The 19850-nt window shown below is 38.9% G+C and overlaps 1 protein-coding gene across 4 annotated transcripts in view; it reads left to right on the top strand.

The window, feature by feature from the left end:
• The window catches only part of asic1b (acid-sensing (proton-gated) ion channel 1b), a 189603-nt gene extending 175960 nt beyond the window's left edge, over window positions 1–13643 (top strand). For 3 of the 4 annotated variants that reach the window (XM_084417370.1, XM_084417372.1, XM_084417369.1), the window contains 7 exons: window positions 77–227; window positions 2105–2161; window positions 2377–2530; window positions 7683–7774; window positions 8395–8474; window positions 10869–10970; window positions 12149–13643. In XM_084417370.1, coding sequence (XP_084273496.1) covers window positions 77–227; window positions 2105–2161; window positions 2377–2530; window positions 7683–7774; window positions 8395–8474; window positions 10869–10970; window positions 12149–12244 — 732 coding nt within the window. In that variant the 3' untranslated portion in view covers window positions 12245–13643. Of the gene's footprint in view, window positions 1–76; window positions 228–2104; window positions 2162–2376; window positions 2531–7682; window positions 7775–8394; window positions 8475–10868; window positions 10975–12148 lie in introns of all 4 variants that reach the window. The other variant, XM_084417371.1, reaches the window with a different exon arrangement.
• Window positions 13644–19850: the final 6207 nt, after the last annotated feature.

The raw sequence follows: 19850 nt of genomic DNA, 5'->3' as shown, positions 1-19850 counted from the left end.
TTGCACTTTACATAAGTAATTCACCTAAGATAAAACAGTAATTCACTATCGCCATGTCTTTCTTCCTGTCGTGTAGCTGACGTATCTTCCTCCTCCGTGGGGCGACTGCAAGTCTACGCCCATGGACTCGGAGTTCTTCAGCACATACAGCATCACCGCCTGCCGCATCGACTGCGAGACGCGCTATCTGGTGGAGAACTGCAACTGCCGCATGGTGCACATGCCCGGTAAACACACACACACATGAAGAAATCCATCAACAGATCTATTACACAGCGCACATATCTGGTATTTAAAATGTAAGCGTAAATATTTCTCCTGAAGTTCATCATTTTGGTTTTATTCTGCATCACGATTCTCAGTTAAACCATCTTAAAATCTTTAACTAGAATGAAAGACCTAGTGTTACGGTTTTACATCTCTCAAAGTCTCATCTTTTTTTTTTTTGGTACGTCTCTATTTAAATGCGTATTCTTGCCACCAGTGAAGTCAATTAGTGTCTCATATTTTGTGGCTTGTTATTCCTTTTCAGAACGAAATGTTTTCGAGCCGTTGCTTTTTTTAAGCCTGTGATGATTTTAAACCCTCGCTGTGCTCCTAAAGCTGTTTAGCACGTCTTGCTTTAATTCTAGTTGCTAGTTTTCGGCTTACTGAAAGTAAGAGGATTTCGACCTCAGCGAGTAGAAAACCATAATTTCATGCAGCCCTGTTAGAAACCAGCACCCCGCTGAGCTCTGAACGTCTGTTTGAAATACAGCCCTCTGATCATCTCTAAAGACTTTGTCATTAACAAGATCTGAACTGTGTCAAACAGTGATTTGCTGTATCACAAAACCAGAACGCTCCAGTTATAATCAACAGAGCTGTCTACATTGCAAGCGGACAACGTTGTTAGACCGTTTATTGTAACTGGAGATTTGAAGCCAACTTTATTAATTTTGACAGCTTTTTTGATAAGCAAACTAGTTTATTATTACGGGAACGCTCTAATCTTGTCGCCTCAGTTGCTTACGTTGTCTAGACATGTTTTCCTTTCAGCATCTCGTCGACGGTATGAGCTCTCTCCCTCGCTTCTCACTGCTAGAGTCCTTGAGCTATTCGAGGAAGCTTCAAGACCTGAATAAATAAAATTAATTAAAAGAGGAAATCAGATTTCTGAAGAGAGGTTCGGCGCTAACAACGGCGTGATGGACGGAGACACGTTTTAATTAACAGACAGACAGAGGCCGCTTCATTTCACCTTTGGCCAGAACATTGTGTTCTTCCCTCTCTACGGCACACCTTTTGTTCTTTATCTTCAACATTTCTTTAAGGGTGAATCACACAAAAAAACTTTTTATAAAGCATAAAAAAAGTACTTTATGCATGAAGAAAATGAAGCCTGCTTAAAGATCTTTTTTCGTTATAGTAACTGTTATTTGCATAACAATTAAGCACATTTCTCATCACTGTAATGAGTCTGGACATTTTACTTTAGGGTTTGTTTGTAATTCCCATTATTCTTAATGATGCTTATCATTAGATTCTCATTACTGTTATAAAGTCATGAAAATTCTCTTTTGTCTCTATATTGACATCAGCATAAATTAAAGGCAGCACACAAATACTTCAATGGTATGTAAACTATAACTTTTTCTTGAGACAAAAAAAATGGCAGAAATGTATATTTTGCCTGAAGAAAATATAACTTGTAGAAATTGTAATGTCTAATTTATGCTTAATTATAATACATTAATCACTGTGTCCTGACAAGATGATTTTCATAACTTTATTACACTGATTGGAATCTAATGAAAATCATCATTAAAAGTAATAATAATGACAAGCAAACTTGAAGTAAATGTCCACACTCAATACAGTAATGAGATTTTGAGGGGGTGGGGGAATGTGCTTAATTATTATTAAATGCAAATTGCAACAGAATGACCCTGAAATAGGCTTCATTTTCTTAATGCAAAATATGATTTATTTTGATTTGGGGGTTAAATATGACCAAGTCCTTGGCAGACTTCATGGGATAAAGATGGCCAAAATAAAATGATATTTTCCTGTTGGTGTTTCTGAGAGTCTTCTTCACTTATAGGCTCTGTCTCTCTGTCCTTAGGAGACGCTCCATATTGCACCCCGGAGCAGTATAAGGAATGTGCAGATCCAGCTCTAGGTAAGAAATCTGCAGAAACCTTTTCAGTTTTCCTCGTTGAACCCATCCGGTCCTCATTACAGATAGCTGAACCTGAGGCCACGATGGGACAGCTCGATTTATGACCCCTCCTAACCTCACCGTCCATTTCCCCAGGCCTTTTTATACTTCTTCATCTGTCCCATTGTTTTTCATTCAAGTTAAGAGAAATGTTCTTTCTTTTTCTCTGGCTCTAGATTTTCTGGTGGAGAGAGACAATGATTACTGCGTGTGCGAGACGCCGTGCAACATGACGCGCTATGGCAAAGAGCTGTCCTTTGTCAAGATCCCCAGCAAAGCCTCCGCCAAATACCTGGCCAAGAAGTACAACAAGTCGGAGCAGTACATTGCGTGAGTCTTGCTTGTCTCTGTAAAGCTACTTACAAAGTTGTATTGAAATTCAAGGGAAACAGTCGCCCAAATCCCAGTGTTTTGGCCACGACGAGACATTTGTTGATGGCTTGGGTTATATTTCTGTCATGTTGCATGTCTAATCTGTCGTGTTCTCTGTGACCCAGTTCATTTGGTTCCACCTGTGTTCTGTTAATTACCTCATCAGCTTCTTTGTTTGGTTCTGGCGTATAAGTCGTCGGTTCTCCCTCAGTGTTGGTCGGTTCTTGTTTGTGTTTCGTGTGAATTATTCCTGTTTTCAAGATAATTATTATTAAAGTCATTTTTTTCTAATGTTTATCTTCATCTTCGTGAGTGTGGTTACACGTACCGTGACACTAGGTAGCTCCAAAATCTCATTAAACCAAAATACTGTACAGTTAATTTTACTAATCTTACACTGCACACCTTTATCTGAACAAGGTGAATTTTGTGCAGACACTTAAAATGATAAATATTTACTAAGTAGTGCTTGGATCAGGATTTTGGGGCCGATCACCAATTACTGGAAGCCGTATTGGCTTCCAAAAGATTACAGATCACCAAAATACATTTTTAACAACAATGCATTTTAAGTATAAATAAATTAAGAGATGAGAAAGTATCATGAATTGACAACTCATTATTTATTGGCAAGCAACATGTTCAACATATTCCATTCCCTCTCTAAGAGGTGCTTATGAACCGTTAAGAGCTTAAGAAATACAGCATTTCTGTGAAATAATAAAAAACTTTATCAGTAGAAAGTAATCAAATGTAAAACCACTGCATAGTCCTCGATGTGTAAATTAAATATAGATTAAATGTGTTAAAGAGCAATGAGTGATTTTTTGTGCACGAGCACGTACAACGGCCTTACGTAAACATATCACCGGAATGATTGACACTTAGGAGGACCAATAGTCTTGATGATCCACCCGGAAAAAGAAAATCCTCCGCTATACCTTTAAGTGAATACTCACCAAGCTGGGCATTTTGACATATTTCTGTGTGTATTTAACCTTTTAGACTCGAACCCGAAGTTCACGAGCGCACACACAGAAAGCCGCTTGGGGAATAGTATAACTTTCAAAGCTTAAAGGGATAGTTCGCCCAAAAATGATATTTAAGCCATGATTTACTCACCCTCAAGCCGTTCGAGATGCATATGTCAATCTTTTTTCAGACGAACACATTTTCAGTTATTTTAGAAAATGTCTTAGATCTTTCAGTGGTTATAATGTGAAGCAATGGGGTCCAGCTGCTCCAAGTCTTCTGAGGGTAATCCGTGCGGTTTTGTCGTAAAAATATACATATTTAAAACTTTATAAACGAAAATAACTGGCTTCCGGTGGCGGTCGGTGCGCGTTCATGGAGATGGATGCTGGCATATGATGTAGGACGTAGCGTAGGAAGCGTCGTGACGTAGAACGAACGCAGAGTTTTGTTTTGCTCTGCTATCTGGCTGCGCTGTCACGTTCGTTTTACGTCACGACGCTTCCATCTCCATGAACGCACGCCGATTTTCATTTATAAAGGTTTAAATATGTATATTTTTACGACAAAACCGCACGGATTACCCTCAGAAGGCCTTCGTTTATCCCCCTGGAGCCGGATGGATTACTTTTGTGAAGGATGCATGCACATTTTGCGACTTGGAGCAGCTGGACCCCATAGCTTCACATTATAACCACTGAAAGATCTAAGACATTTTCTAAAATAACTGAAAATGTGTTCGTCTGAAAAAAGATTGACATATGCCTCTCGAACGACTTGAGGGTGAGTAAATCATGGCTTAAATATCATTTTTGGGCAAACTATCCCTTTAATGCAGTTCATTAACTCTTTTTATTATCGAGCACACCCTGCAGTGTAGCAACAGTAGACTATTTTTTACGATAATCGCTGATCTAGCTGATTTGGACGTCAGGTTTTGGCTTTTAGGGAGAAACAAAAGAGCACTGCTGTGAAGGAAAGAAATGCATTAAAATCTTGCTATCGTTGCTGTAGGGTTGGAGTCATTACAATGTCTCTGCTCTCTGCAAAGATGTTGTAAATTTACTGTCCTTTTCAGACACCTGGCAGAACTGTCAGACCGGTGAATGTGGTGAAGCAATTTTAGCTGCTCAGAAAAATTATCTCGCAAGTTTTGCGTCACCCGATCGGCCTTGCGACCACAGATCAAAATATACGAGGCTATTATCGGCCGATAACGATTGGCATTCGATTAGTCGGAGCACCCTTAATATTTACTTGAAAGCATGATAAAGAAAACTACTTATTTTCAGAGAATATATCTTGAAATAAGTACATTTTTCTGCCCTCATTGGCAAATGTTTTTCTTTCGTTTCCTTCATAAACATAAACTAAATTTAGTGAAGTTTATATGTGTGATTTTGGTTGTTTGTAATGCCCTAAATGCTTCACCTCACCATGTTTAATCGTCCAGACTGGCAGCTGTTTAGCGCCTCATCCGTAATTAACCGGGATCTTTGTCTGCCATCACACACGATCCAGACAGCCGATCATCCAAGCAGCTCAAAACCCCAGGAACAGCATGGCAGACGTGTAGCACATCACTGCCTTGACAAACACTCTAATAAATGTCAGGAAATATCTCCACATCCGCAACCATCTGGAACAACACGAATCCTAATTAAGTTTACAGAGCGAGGTCGAGAAAGTTGCTGCACTTGGTTTGCTTCTGTGTTTTCAACAGGCAATTATACTAGTATGGAGTGTTGATTTACATACTAAGATGTTACAATTTAATGTCAACATTTTATTTCTTAATATGTTTCTTAATATGAACATTTTTGTTCCAAAATTTTCATCAAACTAGAATGACTTTCCTTTTAAGTCGATGCGTTAACTACTACTTTGAAGCAGTGGGTTGTGCCATTTCATTTGTGAAATTATTGTCAGCCTGAATGTATAAAACCGTGACAATCAAAACTTTCATGAAACCCTTTTCTTATATTTGTGTGAAATAAATGGAGAGGAACTATTATTTGCAGTATTTTGCATTTAGAAATGAAACGAGAAGTCGTGTGGAACAGTTATAAATTATTTGCAGCGTTTTTCATTCAGAACGGGAAAAGAGAAGTTGAAGAACTGAAGAACTTGGTGGAATTTAATCTTCTGAACACTACGGATGAATGCCTCTATTTAGTTTCCTGCTTGTTCCCACAGATATTGATGACTTTCGAGTGAAATGGCTCAAAATCGGATCTCTGCCATGGTTTCTTAAATTTAGGAAATGAATCATACGTAATCTTAGATCTGCCATCTCATCTACTTATCTTTGACAGTAATAGGGTTATGTATTAATCTAAAGCAGGGAGACTGATGTTTTGAACCCAAATGATGTAATCTCTGGGTTTTAAAGGAGGAAGATGGTGTTTTTAATGCTTGGCTTTTAAGTAGCACTTCATTAGCATCCGTCGATAAACCTGTTCCAAAAGCACCATTAAGGCTAACCTTTTTAGTGTTTTTGGCCTCCAGGTATCTTTGAAATGCTTGGGCAAACACTCATGAAATAACTGCAGCTGTCGTCTGACGCTTAATTAAACGTTCAATATGTAGTCAGTGAGGATTTTTTTTTTGTACTTTCACACCATGTGCAGTGAATATGTGTTGAAAATGTTCTTAAGAGGAGACACCGAAGGTGAATAGAAAAAAAAATTAAATAAGACCTAATAGATATCAGCATGAAACTTCCCCAGTTGATTACTGGCATTAAGACAAATATCTTTTGTATTACAAGTTTTTAGAATATTTATGTTTAAATATGCAAATTAGGTATGATCTCATCAGAGCCATATAGAGAGAGAGTTGCGACAACTCCATTGACTACAATGGAACGCTTTTTTTACAGCAATGGCGGCTCGTAGAGCCTTTCAATAGTTCCCGGAAGTAACAGCAGCGCGGTAGAACAGACCGTTTGTGATGCAGTTTTAAAAGATAAGACGTTTAAAGAATAAGATTGTAAATTATCAGATTATCTGAATCAAATAAACTTGTGTTTTAAAGCATGCTAGTTGATTCCGAACCACTTCCTGGAACTATCTGAGGTCTACGCGAATCACGTGACAACTAAGCATTTTGAACTTCCGTTGTCGCAACTCTCTCTCTATATGGCTCTGGATCTCATCAAATATGTGCTAATTTGCATATATTTCCAGAAGAGAAATCTGAACATTGGATTAAGCCAGATTGTTTCATTTTGTTGACATATTAGAGTCAAAGGTTTTTACAGAGGGGATATTGGATATCTCTTTTTATCACTATAAAAAAATTCGCCCCATTTTTAGGTATAAAATGTTGTATAAATCAGAATCTGAATGATATATGAACAAACCCCTCTGTAAAAACCTTAAGAATATAGATAGGAATACAACAGGAAAGTTCGGTGTATGTAAGTGCTGCTGAAGTGGAGATTTCTGGCTCAGAGTATGAGAAAAAAAAAAACATTTTGAGAAAACGGCCTTTAAAATTGATAAAAATTGACTTTAAAATTTCGATTTTAGAGTTAAATGCCCCATTGTACTTTCAAAATTGGATGCTGATAAAAAGGAAATTACCATATTTGGATCCGACAACATTGTACAGGAGAGAAAGAGCTTTCCAACGGTGTATGTGATGACAGGGTGCAGACAGCGATCGCGGAGTAGCATGTTGATTTACAACGCCAACTTTTGTTGAATTTAGGATAAATCTGAAAGAAGACATGTTATTGAAGACAAATAGCCCCAAATCTCAAAATTGACTAGTGCAAAAAAAACAAATATAGCCTGCCGTGTCTCCCCTTCATAAAAACTCAGTTGATTTTTGTTAAGAAGTAGAGTACATTCTAACTATATGATGTAAACTCTGAAGTGCCATGGCTTGATGGTGCAAAAACGTAACTGAGGCAATCAGATTCAACTCCAGCTGTGTCTAAAATAGCCCCAGGTCTCCGCTGGCTCGGCTGCAACCAGCTGTTTACAGCAGTGGCCGATAAGAGAAAGAAATGCTGTGAAATTGGCAGAGATTGTGGATCGATGCTTGGAGGGATGGTGTCACGGATTGGGAGGGTTGTGGAAGTAAATTCAGTTGAGAAGTCCTCACCTTTCCCTTCTGTTCTGGTCTTTAGAGAAAACATCATGGTGTTGGACATCTTCTTCGAGGCCCTGAACTACGAGACCATCGAGCAGAAGAAAGCCTACGAGTTAGCCGGCCTTCTTGGTGAGTGGCACTTTCCCAGACGTCTAGATAATTATTCGATTCCTTGACATTTTCAGTGGCTATTTCACCGTGAAACTATAATTGTTTACAAAAATAGCTCTCCCTAAAGATGTTTCACTTTTAAGAAAGTCAAGACACTTTAAAGTATTTTGATGACACGCAGCAGCTTGTGATTTTACCATTCATTCACACACTATGGGGCTGTTTACACGACACCGCTTTCAAATAAAAACGTAAAAAACATTATGCGTTTCGGCCGTTCGTTTACACGACAACAGCGTTTTGGGTGCGTGAAAATGTTAACTTTTGAAACCGGTCTCCGTGTTAACAAAAACGGGCAACTCTGAAGACGATGACGTCATGCACATTAGTATTACGTGTTCAGTCTATAGTGTTTCATCGCCATCTACTGGCCTGGCAGCACAATGCAGCATTTTTAGTCGTTTTCGCGGATCCGTGTGAATGGGGATCCTTTTGACTATGGTGTCGCCTGTACACGCAAAACTCAAAGGAAAAACTTCTCCGTTTTAAGCATATCGTTGTCGTGTAAACGTCCCCTATATTTTACAAAGCTTGTAAAGTGTGTTGAGGTGACTAATGACTGTGCTAAACGGTTTCAGGTGACATTGGAGGACAGATGGGGCTGTTTATCGGGGCCAGTATCTTAACCGTCCTGGAGCTCTTTGACTATCTGTATGAGGTAAGACCTCCATGACTCAAATCCAAACCTGCACCTGTTGTTTCTTCTTCTTTCTGTGTATTAAAGACCCTTCGGAAATATTTACCCTGAAACTTCAACGGTTCTGAAAATTTCACTCACTCACAATGGCATTATATTCTCCTCTCCTCTGTAATTGTGTCTGATATGACCTTCACAAAAGCAGTGCTCTCTAAACACTGGAGCTTTCTTCCACTCTAGACCCTTTGCCACAATCTGAATCTGAATAAACGGAGTGTAAATATATTATTATTTACCAAGCCTTTGCCTACGATGTGATTGCTTCTGAGTTATCAATACCCTGAAGGCGAAGGTTGGAATTATCACTTGATTGGGAAAATTGTCGTCGGATCTGATAAGAGGTGATTCAGCAGGTAAGCTAGCAGAGCAGAGCAGAAGCAGAAGCAGAAGCAGAAGCAGAAGCAAACTACTAGAATTATATTCAAAGCGAGCTGCGGATTCACTGTTGTCGGCAGATGCAGTGCCTCAGGCATTATGAAGAAATAATTTTAGTGTGCATGCACACACTCTGTCATTAGCATCTTAATCAACCTGCCGTCTGCAAAGATGTCGACAGATATTGTCCTCTGATTTTGTTTACGATGATTGATAACCATTGGTCTCATCTGCAGAAGTATTACACACTTGGGTGGGCGATGTTGCGTAACAAATCTTGCGATATTATTCCTCCTATTGATGATTTTCAACTCTGGCAATGCCAGGAGAGCTATTTTTCTTGTCTGTTGTCTCGGGCGCTCCTTGGGCATCTCTGTATGGCAGTGATTGATAACATATCATGTGACCTTTTACAGGAAGTGCTGACTTGAACCTCTGTGCTACAAACTCAGTTTATATATTTATGCATTTGTATCTACTTTGAGCATACGGCCAAAAATATTGAAAAATACCTGTGCATTGTGAGTCATAAATCATCACAGTATTCATGATTTTTCTTAATGTTATATCAGCAGCATAATCTTCTGTGAAACGCCCAGTACTGCTACGCACCAAAACATATGACTGGAAAAACAGGGAGGAGATGCAAGGAGAGCTATTTTTCTTGTCTGTTGTCTCGGGCATATCCTCGGGTATCTCTGTATGGCAGTGATTGATAACAGATCATGTGACCTTTTACAGGAAGTGCTGACTTGCACCGCTGCATATTAGCCTGTGGAAAACAAAAGCAAAGGCACAAGCCTTCAAGATGTTTCTGCTGGAAGAGACAGATTGAGATGTGAAAGGCATAGTTCACCCAAAAATGAAAAACCTGCCATAATTTACTTACCCTAACGTTGTTTGAACTCAGTTATTTTTCTTCAGTAGAATGCAGCAAAGTTTAGCGGAAGCGTTTCCACTGGGGAAACTTGGGGATGTTTTTTTTGTTTTTATCAGAATAAGAGAGATAAAAGATGTAAACAGTCCAATATACTTATTTTATTCTGACCAAAATCACACATTATGTTGATGATGTTGATGTACAAACCTTTCGGGTGAACTTGAAGGCCTCTGAAGCACTATGATAGTTTTGCTCATTTATTTAGCAATTGAGAAATTTAAGCCATTTTTACTGATTTATCATTTCAGAATAGAAGCTTTCAGTCTGGAATCCTTTACCCAAAACCATTATTCTGGTAAAATATACATAACCGTGCAATGCTCCACAGTTTAGATTGACACTCAGTGTAAAAATTCCCTTGAGTCTGGTTCAGACTCAATGGCAGGCTCTAAGTATTACCAGTGACATTAGGACACAGATGGAAGACAACCTGTCAGATATGGCAGGTGGAAACTGGTGTCGTTTGCAGGAAATGAGGCACAAATACTGTCAGTTCCAGGACTTGTGTTTGTATAATCTGTCTGGTTCAAACTGAAACAACACATCATCCATCCATCATGTTATTCTGTGTGTCAGGAGGCCCTCATGGGGAATGGGGGGAAATGCCCCAGTTACAAGCTCAGATCTGCGTCTTCATATTGTTTCTGTCTGTTTCTAGAAAAGCAACGTTTGGGGACAGAAGAAAGTGTCGACTTCCTGGAAAATGTTTATTTTGAATGTCTTGCATCTACGAACCCACAAGTGTTTAGTTGGATACGTCCCTGTCATCCACGTTCAGCTTATTCTCACATGGGATGTTTTTCTATGGTTATCTTTGGATGTTATATTTGTTTATGTGTTATATTTGGATGGATATTTGTTTACATGCTGATTTGCTTCAGATTTTCTGTTACTCTTTTTTTCTGAAATTGTTTATCTTTAAGTAAATCTGTCAAGAAGATTAAAACCTTCAAAAACGCTTTATCAACTGCTCTCCTCATGACCATCTACAGACAGCAGATACCATAGTGTGATCAGCAGTTTGTTTTCTCTCTTCGCAGGTGATCAAGTTCAAACTGTGTCGCTGCGCCAAGAAGAAACACCAGCGGAGAGACAACAACGAGCGAGGAGCTGTTCTCAGCCTGGACGACGTGAAGCGTCACGTCAGTAACTATCACACCAGTATCTGTGCTGACCGATAAACTCATACTAACACACAATAAAGACTGTTTCGGAATAGCATACTGCACTACTATTTATGCAGTATTCAGTACGTATACTGATATATGTGTATATCAGTATGTACACAATATGCAGTTTTTTTTAAATGCAGCTACAACAGAGCAGATGCTGCCCACAATGCAATGCGCTCAACTTGACCTTCCATTGCCAGTGTGATGATTGAACTAGTAGTATCAACTGTGTTTTAGCATCATCTTGAGTCATTGTTTGATTGGACTGACAAAAGTTCAGGCATTTTTATGCAAAATTGAATTTGAAATGCATTTTTATTGCCAGAGATGGCAACTTACATATGCACAAATGAGGTTACGTTTGAAATAGTTATTGCTCCACACTGTGCAGGGCTTGACATTAACTTTTCTGCTCACCATCCACTGTGGCTAGTGGTTTTCCAAAGTTACTAGACACTCAACATTTATACTTATTTATCTTCCAACTGTTTACATTCATTTAAAATATAACTGACTGTGTTTATGTGAATCCTCACCATGACCGGCATTTTGACATTCTTTTTTGTGTATTTGACTGTTTAAGCGCAAAAAATAACTAAATTTACTGCTGAGAGGCGGTTTTATGCGCACGCACTTTAGGTGTGAGTACAAAATCTGCAGGAATGAGTAAAATGATGCGCAATCCCACACCAAAATTCAAGCCTTGTAACACCAACAATATTCATCCGGAGCAAATTGAACAAGTGAGTGAGAAGAGACAGGTTTGTGTGTCGCTGTTAGAGAGATGAGAAATTGAGAAAGCACAGTGCCGTATCAGCTGTCTATTCTGTGGAAAATGAGTTTCGGAAGCGTTTCAGATATTTCAGTATCAAAATGTATTATTGAAAATATTTTTGGCACTACATTGCACTTTATCCAAGTTTATTATTTCAGAGACCACCTTAGATGACCTCAATTAAAAAATGTGTATATATATAAAAAATTCAACCCGCCAAAGTAGGAGTGACTGCATTACACACCACTGCTGAAATCCACACACATCTGGCGAGTGTTAATGTCAAGCCCTGATACTGTGTAATTCTTCATGTACTACTTTCAAAACAATTCAGTTTATACTGTGCAGTTTCTGATGATCTGTTTCCTCTCAGGCACCCTGTGACAACCTTCGTACCCCGTCAAACTACCCAGCCAACATGCTACCTCACCATCCTGGCCAGGGCAACTTCGAGGACTTCACTTGCTGAGCTTAAAGCCAGAGCAGCCTGTCTGACAGAGAACAACCAAAGCCGATCACATCAGTACGGACTCCATTCACAACCGGACATTACAGAGAAACCTTCTGGATCTGCTACACACGGGAAAACCACCATGTCCTGAGATAAAACCTGACTTCGGAGGAACGGTACCAATCAACAAAGTATATTTTCACTAACACGTTACATGGAAATGTGCAAAACTTTTAATGTTTTTTGAAGAATTTAAAGGAAATACTGCCTCAAAAACAAAACTCCTTGAAGCCTCGTAAATGTGGAGCGATTTCCCCACGCCAAATTACACATAATGTGAATCGGACATCGAATAGCTTCTCGCAGCTGGACCCTGATGCCTTTTTGTGTACATAGTGACGGCTCTAAACTGTCTTCAGACCAGTGGCTTATGTAGATCAGTAGATAAATATAGCGCTTATTCACTGTATGTAGCCTCATTGCTGGATCGATTCTGCCTCAGTGTATCTCACGAGTATGTAACTTCCCGAACATGGTGACCATTACATGCGTCATGGGGGGGTTCGGGACGCTGGAGGGTTCGGGTCCCATATAACATTGTGTTACAGATCTCATCTTGTAAATGCATGCTGGTCGTCCTGTGCATGTTTTTATTTTTATTTCGATTTCATTATTACTATCGCCAAGCTTGCCTCAATTATATACAGGTGTTGGAAGATGGTGTAAAGTTTGTTTGAGTGTGTATATGTGTGCAGGTTTTGCTGTTCTTGTGGGGATGAAATTTCTCCGTGACCCCAGAAGAATAGCAAGCTGTCAAAAGCACCTTGTGAGAACATCTCTACAAGGATACGACGTTTCAAAGAGAAACGAAACAGTGTATAAATTCATATCTAAAAATGCCAAAAAGTTTTATTTTTAGGTTTAGGATTAGTCTAGTATTTGACAGACAAACAAAAGATGTGAATGGAAAGTCCTCAAAAGGATACAGTGGCCCCAAAAGATTGTAACACTCGAGTTACTCTTACAAATGTGTGAGAATAGGTGCGTTAGAAAGCAGTTGCGCATCTCAAATGCTGCAGGATTGTTTTCACGTTCCTTCATCACTTTTGCTTGCCGTCTTTGAATCAGCTGGTGTTTTTTAGTGGATTCTCCTGAAGTTCTTCATTTTCACACTGTTTGCTCTTTCCTCTATCTTTTAACTCTTTCCCCACCAGTGTTTTTTTTTTTTTTAAGTTGTCAGCCATTCAACATTTTCACAAAATGTTCATGACCCCCAGAATATTTTGTTGTATGAATATCTGAACATGCAATATATCAAAAGAACAGGCCCTCTGCTTTTAAACAACAACAACAACAAAAAAACTTCATGGATTCTTTTGAATGTGGGAAAGTTTAATTAAAAAGCAACATTTTGAGCAAAAAGCTGAGAAAATCGCATTTTTGTCTAAGACTATCATTGTCAATGATGATCAAAACACAGAGAGAGTAAACCGAGTCCATCAACACCCCCAGAGCTTCACAGTCCTATATAGATCGTCCTGAGTCGACATTTCATTCAGTAACATTAGACAGTTTTGATTTAAATGCTGTTTATTGTTGACGATCACGTTATTTTACATAATGCATATAATATCACTTGTTTCTGCATCTTTCTCGCATGTGTTTTGATCGGGACATTCAGTAATCTTTCAGAAGATGTGTAATAGCGCCCCCTACCGAATAACAGTGAAAACACGGACAGCCAAAACAATTTGTCACTGGCGGGGGAAAGAGTTAACACCATCTTTCCTTTTATTGTTTAAGAAACAAACTTACTTTTTATCAAATGTTTTGACACTTGCTTTGATATTTTGTGGCCAATGAAATAATATTCAGACATTTGTAAGTGTGACTCGACTGGCCAAACACTTTTAGGGCTAGTATATGAATTCATGATTGTTTATGTGTGCATGAAGGTGTGACTGAACATGAATGTATGTGACGAATCTTTCATCATTTGCGCGATATTGCTGGTCTGTTTCTGGACGAAAAACTTCCCAGGATCAAGAATGTAACAAACCAAAGAGTTTGTATTGCTAGGTGGACCAGACCGATCGCTCGTACGACATAGCAGTATTCTAGTTGTGCGTGCGTGTGTGTGCATGTACGTGTGTTTGTTCGTGTGAGACTGTTATTCTTCTGTCTTTATTTTGATTGTTAATGAAACTTTAACTGTGCATTTAACAAATTATTATTGTTTATTTGAATTCTGTACTTGCGAGACGTATTTGTTAATGTCGCGAACTTCATATCAAAGCACAAATAAGACCACCGAAATGTAAAGGTGATGTTAAAGAATGATAAAATATTCTTATCAGTGTTATCATGATAATCAGCAGATTCATTATTACTCTGTTAAACTTTGCTTTGTTTTGGTTTTTTTACTACAAACATACATATTGCCTGATAGTGCAGTCGGCAGATAATAGGCTGTTCTATTTATCTATGAAGGAATAATAAATATCATTCATAATTTTACTAACGTCTCACTGTTATTTCATTCAGCTTTGAGGTGGATGTCAAATGATTGATCATGTTTAACTTCAGAAGTAGGAGATTATAATCATAATTCTTCAGGATTTATGTTTGTGAATTATTCTAGACTGCAACCTCACTTTAACCATGATGCTTTAGATTCAAAAGCGGAGAGTTTTTTAGTACAATCTTTCGCTTACTTCAGCAGAAGAACGCAGACCTTCAAGAACTGTTAGCAAAACCGGACATCATGGAAATTATTCAGCTGCCGGATACTTTAAAAACACTGTTTTATAAAAATGGTTTTGAATTACAAGTAGTTCCCAATTCCCAGCCTTTATGTTCACTTACCTCAAAACTATTCATGAATTCAAACAGCAGGTAGAATTAATTTTGAACCTACATTATGGAAAGTAGAAACAGGAAGATGAAAGATGAAGGCAATATTCATGGGCATCAGACGGTATCAGGATACAGTTTACGAGTGGATGAGCTGAAAGATCAAACCCAAGAGGAATAAGAGAAACATCCAAGCGTGAGACATCCATCAAGATCATCAGAGGACTCTACTCAGGAAGATGTGTATTAAAGTAGCACACTGGCATAACCGTGATTTAATATACATAACAGACTGCATTGTCCAAAGTCACCGCAAGGACTGGATCGGTCCTCGTGGTGGTCCAGCATATGCTCTGTTTGTTTAAAGGAAGTGGAGAACATCACACATGATTGATGAATGTCATTTCCTGCAGTGGTCTCCGAGCTGAAGTGCAGATGCAGGGAAGACTGCCAACGACTCAACCGGCAGCGCATCCTGATGAGGATCCTGTAGTGGAACACTAGTGCCTTTGAGACGTTCCTCCTTGTCCTCCAAACGCATCAAATACATGCATTTTGAAAGATGCATTTATTCTTGCTTCACCACAGCTGCTGCTCTCGTGAATGCGCAATTTGTTTGCTTTAGAACCAATATCCTTCTAAGGCTGTATCAAATTCACATCCTTAAGAGTAGATTTTGTGCATCATACATTTAAAAAATAATATGCTAAAGAAATCCTTGTACAACTAATAATACCACAGTACAAGCCCAAATCAAAAAAAGTTGGGACACTGTACAAATTGTGAATAAAAACAGAATGCAATGATGTGGAAGTTTCAAATTTCAATATTTTATTCAAAATACAACATAGATGACATATCAAATGTTTAAACTGAGAAAATGTATAATTTTAAGGGAAAAATAAGTTGATTTTAAATTTCATCGCATCTACACATCTCAAAAAAGTTGGGACAAGGCCATGTTTACCACTGTGTGGCATCCCCTCTTCTTTTTATAACAGTCTGCAAACGTCTGGGGACTGAGGAGACAAGTTGCTCAAGTTTAGGAATAGGAATGTTGTCCCATTCTTGTCTAATACAGGTTTCTAGTTGCTCAACTGTCTTAGGTCTTCTTTGCCGCATTTTCCTCTTTATGTCAAGTCAAGTCATTTTCATTTATATAGCGCTTTTAACAATGTAGATTGTCTCAAAGCAGCTTTACAGAGATAAATGTATAATTTAACGTAAGATTGTTTTGGCTTTATAGCGGTTCTTTAATAAAGTTATTTTCCAGCTAAAGTTAGTTTTGATTGATTCGCTTCCGTCGCAACGATCATTTGTTTTTAAATTAGGGCCGCCAAGACGACACCATTCTCTCTACACAGACTTTAAACGCGAACCTGTAACGGGTTCTATAGTTAGTTCAATGTGCGTTTGAATATATGTGTGCAGGTTTGGAATTCCCTGCAAACCAAGCCTAAACAAATTACTGGTGTTTCCTTATAGTTTTGATTCAGAATTTTATTTTATTTTATCAATTCGGGGTAGATACGCAAATTGAGTTTTCCCGACGACGCGTTATCTGTAGAGTGGGAAAGGGATCCTCCATAGGGAGAGACTAGTTGGCACTTCAGCACTGCGTTGACACCGGGTCCAGGCGAAGGTCCTTCATCAGATCTGGAAACGGCCTGGATCCGGCAGGCTGCGGGAAAACCTTGGGATAAACAAAGACACTAAAATTAGCGTAGATGCCATTCTTCTCATGATGTAACAAGTACATCAGGATTTATGGGAAGTGTTCCCGGTTCCAGCTGACCTAATCTATGCAGCCTAATATTGAATTATAGAAGTCTATAATGTATTATGTGAACGCTATGTCAAAGAGATGTGTCTTTAATCTAGATTTGAACTGACAGAGTGTGTCTGCTTCCCGGACAATGGTAGGAAGGCTGTTCCAAAGTTTTGGTGCTAAATAGGAAAAGGATCTACCGCCAGCAGTTGATTTTGATATTCTAGGTATTATCAACTGCCCGGAATTTTGAGATCGCAATAGACGTGAACTGCGGAGCTAAACCATTTAGTGCTTTGTAAGTAATCAGCAATATTTTAAAATTGATGCGATGTTTAATAGGGAGCCAGTGCAGTGTTGACAGAACTGGGCTAATATGGTCATACTTCCTGGTTCTGGTAAGAACTCGAGCTGCTGCGTTTTGAACTAGCTGTAGTTTGTTTATTAAGCATACAGGGCAACCAGCCAGTAGAGCATTACAATAATCTAGCCTTGAGGTCATGAACGCATGGACTAATTGTTCCGCATTTGTCAATGAGAGCATATGACGTAATTTAGATATATTTTTAAGATGGAAAAATGCGGTTTTACAGATACTAGACACGTGACTTTCAAATGAAAGATTGGTATCAAAGAGCACACCCAGGTTCCTAACCGACGACGAAGACTTAACAGAGCAGCCATCAAGTGTTAGACAGTATTCTAGGTTATTACGTGAGGAAGTTTATGATGCACCAAATGTTTTCTATGGGTGAAAGATCTGGACTGCAGGCTGGCCATTTCAGTACCCGGATCCTTCTTCTACGCAGCCATGATATTGTAATTGATGCAGTATATGGTCTGGCATTGTCATGTTGGAAAATGCAAGGTCTTCCCTGAAAGAGACGACGTCTGGATGGGAGCATATGTTGTTCTAGAACTTGGAAATACCTTTCAGCATTGATGGTGCCTTTCCAGATGTGCAAGCTGCCCATGCCACACGCACTCATGCAACCCCATACCATCAGAGATGCAGGCTTCTGAACTGAGCGCTGATAACAACTTGGGTTGTCCTTGTCCTCTTTAGTCTGGATGACATGGTGTCCCAGTTTTCCAAAAAGAACTGACCACAGAACAGTTTTCCACTTTGCCACAGTCCATTTTTAATGAGCCTGCGCTTCTAGATCCTGTTTAGATATGGCTTCTTTTTTGACCTATAGAGTTTTAGCTGGCAACGGCGAATGGTGGATTGTGTTCACCGACAATGTTTTCTGGAAGTATTCCTGAGCCCATGTTGTGATTTCCATTACAGTAGCATTCCTGTATGTGATGCAGTGCCGTCTAAGGGCCCGAAGATCACGGGCATCCAGTATCCTTTTTGATATTGTGCCACTATTTTTCGCCGCAGCATTGGGGGAATTGGTGATCCTCTGCCCATCTTGACTTCTGAGAGACACTGCCACTCTGAGAGGCTCTTTTTATACCCAGTCATGTTGCCAATTGACCTAATAAGTTGCAAATTGGTCCTCCAGCTGTTCCTTATATGTACATTTAACTTTTCCGGCCTCTTATTGCTACCTGTCCCAACTTTTTTGGAGTGTGTAGCTCTCATGAAATCCAAAATGAGCCAATATTTGGCATGACATTTCAAAATGTCTCACTTTCAACATTTGATATGTTATCTATATTCTATTGTGAATAAAATATAAGTTTATGAGATTTGTAAATTATTCCATTTCTTTTTTTACTCACAATTTGTACAGTGTCCCAACTTTTTCTGATTTGGGGTTGTACAAAAAAGCCATAAAAACACAATAATACCATGGTAAAAAAAAAAAGGGTTCTCTCCAATGTGGAACAACTGTGCCTTCCTCTAGGCGAAATGTCACACGCTTTATAATTTGTGATAGAAATGTCTACATAATTGAGTAGACTGACACTAATGTCCTTGTCACCTGATTGGTGCTACGTTCCTATAAAGTATGATCGCATTAGCTGTGTCACTTAATTTTTCAGATCATCTGAAACTGTGATTTGGAAGTACCCTACAAGCCTCATCACACTGGTACTCGCTCATCGAAAATGAGTTACTGTTCATTCTCCCATAATGCAACTGTCGGGAGTTTCTGCCCTTGTGCCATTTTATCCTGTCAGATCTCGTGGCGCAATTAGAAGCTGCAGCCGTTTGTCACTGATAAGCGTGTCATCACGCTCTTTGAGAGGATTAATAATAACCCCAGAGACTCGCGCGGTTTAACCGGGTCGACTGGAGAGGCCTTCATTTGCATTCATGCCGGTTTTGCACATATCCATCAGATTTAGGAGGTCCAGCATCTTGAAGCATCTGTCACCGATTGCACATCAGATTCATCAATAATCAATTTGTGGAGAAGGACGCTGCGATATCATGACTGGCCTCAAGATGATAAAACTAAAAAAAAAGCATTTTTGTTTGTATGTCTTACCACTAGTAGCCCTGCATCATCCCTGGGATGGTGTGAAGTTACTCACAGTTGAGTGAATTGAATCTGACCTGACATAGAAACATCTCTTATGTAATCTATAGCTCTATTATTCGATACGAGTGGGTAAAAAAAATACATTACCAGGCCAGCAATAATGACCAGCATTAATAACAGCTATTATTCTGAGGATAAACATTGATGGCACAATAACATCTATGAATGATGTGTTTTTCAGAAATGTTCTAATGTCACACATGAGAGCTGGGTGCGCTTATCTCATAATTTGCACAAACAAATAATCTAGGAAAAAATGGATTGTGGATCTGTCACTGTAGTTTAGTATGTGATTTACAGTCATTTTCAATATACAGAAATAAATAACCAGATTATATCAGCTGGAATCTCATATTTTGTTATTGTGACAACAGCCTATATGTATGGCATGATGAAATCTGTTTCATTGAGTTTCAACTTCATTCACTTTAACACTGTTTATAACCTTTTGTCAATCATTGAAAATGTTGCATATCTAATGAGAAATCTCCAGGCCTGTTGCCAG

The sequence above is a fragment of the Rutilus rutilus genome (genome assembly GCF_951802725.1).
Source record: "Rutilus rutilus genome assembly, chromosome: 8".
Lineage (NCBI taxonomy): Eukaryota > Metazoa > Chordata > Actinopteri > Cypriniformes > Leuciscidae > Rutilus > Rutilus rutilus.
The sequence above is the reverse complement of the archived record's forward strand: the minus strand, read 5'-3'. Positions and strand labels throughout refer to the sequence as shown.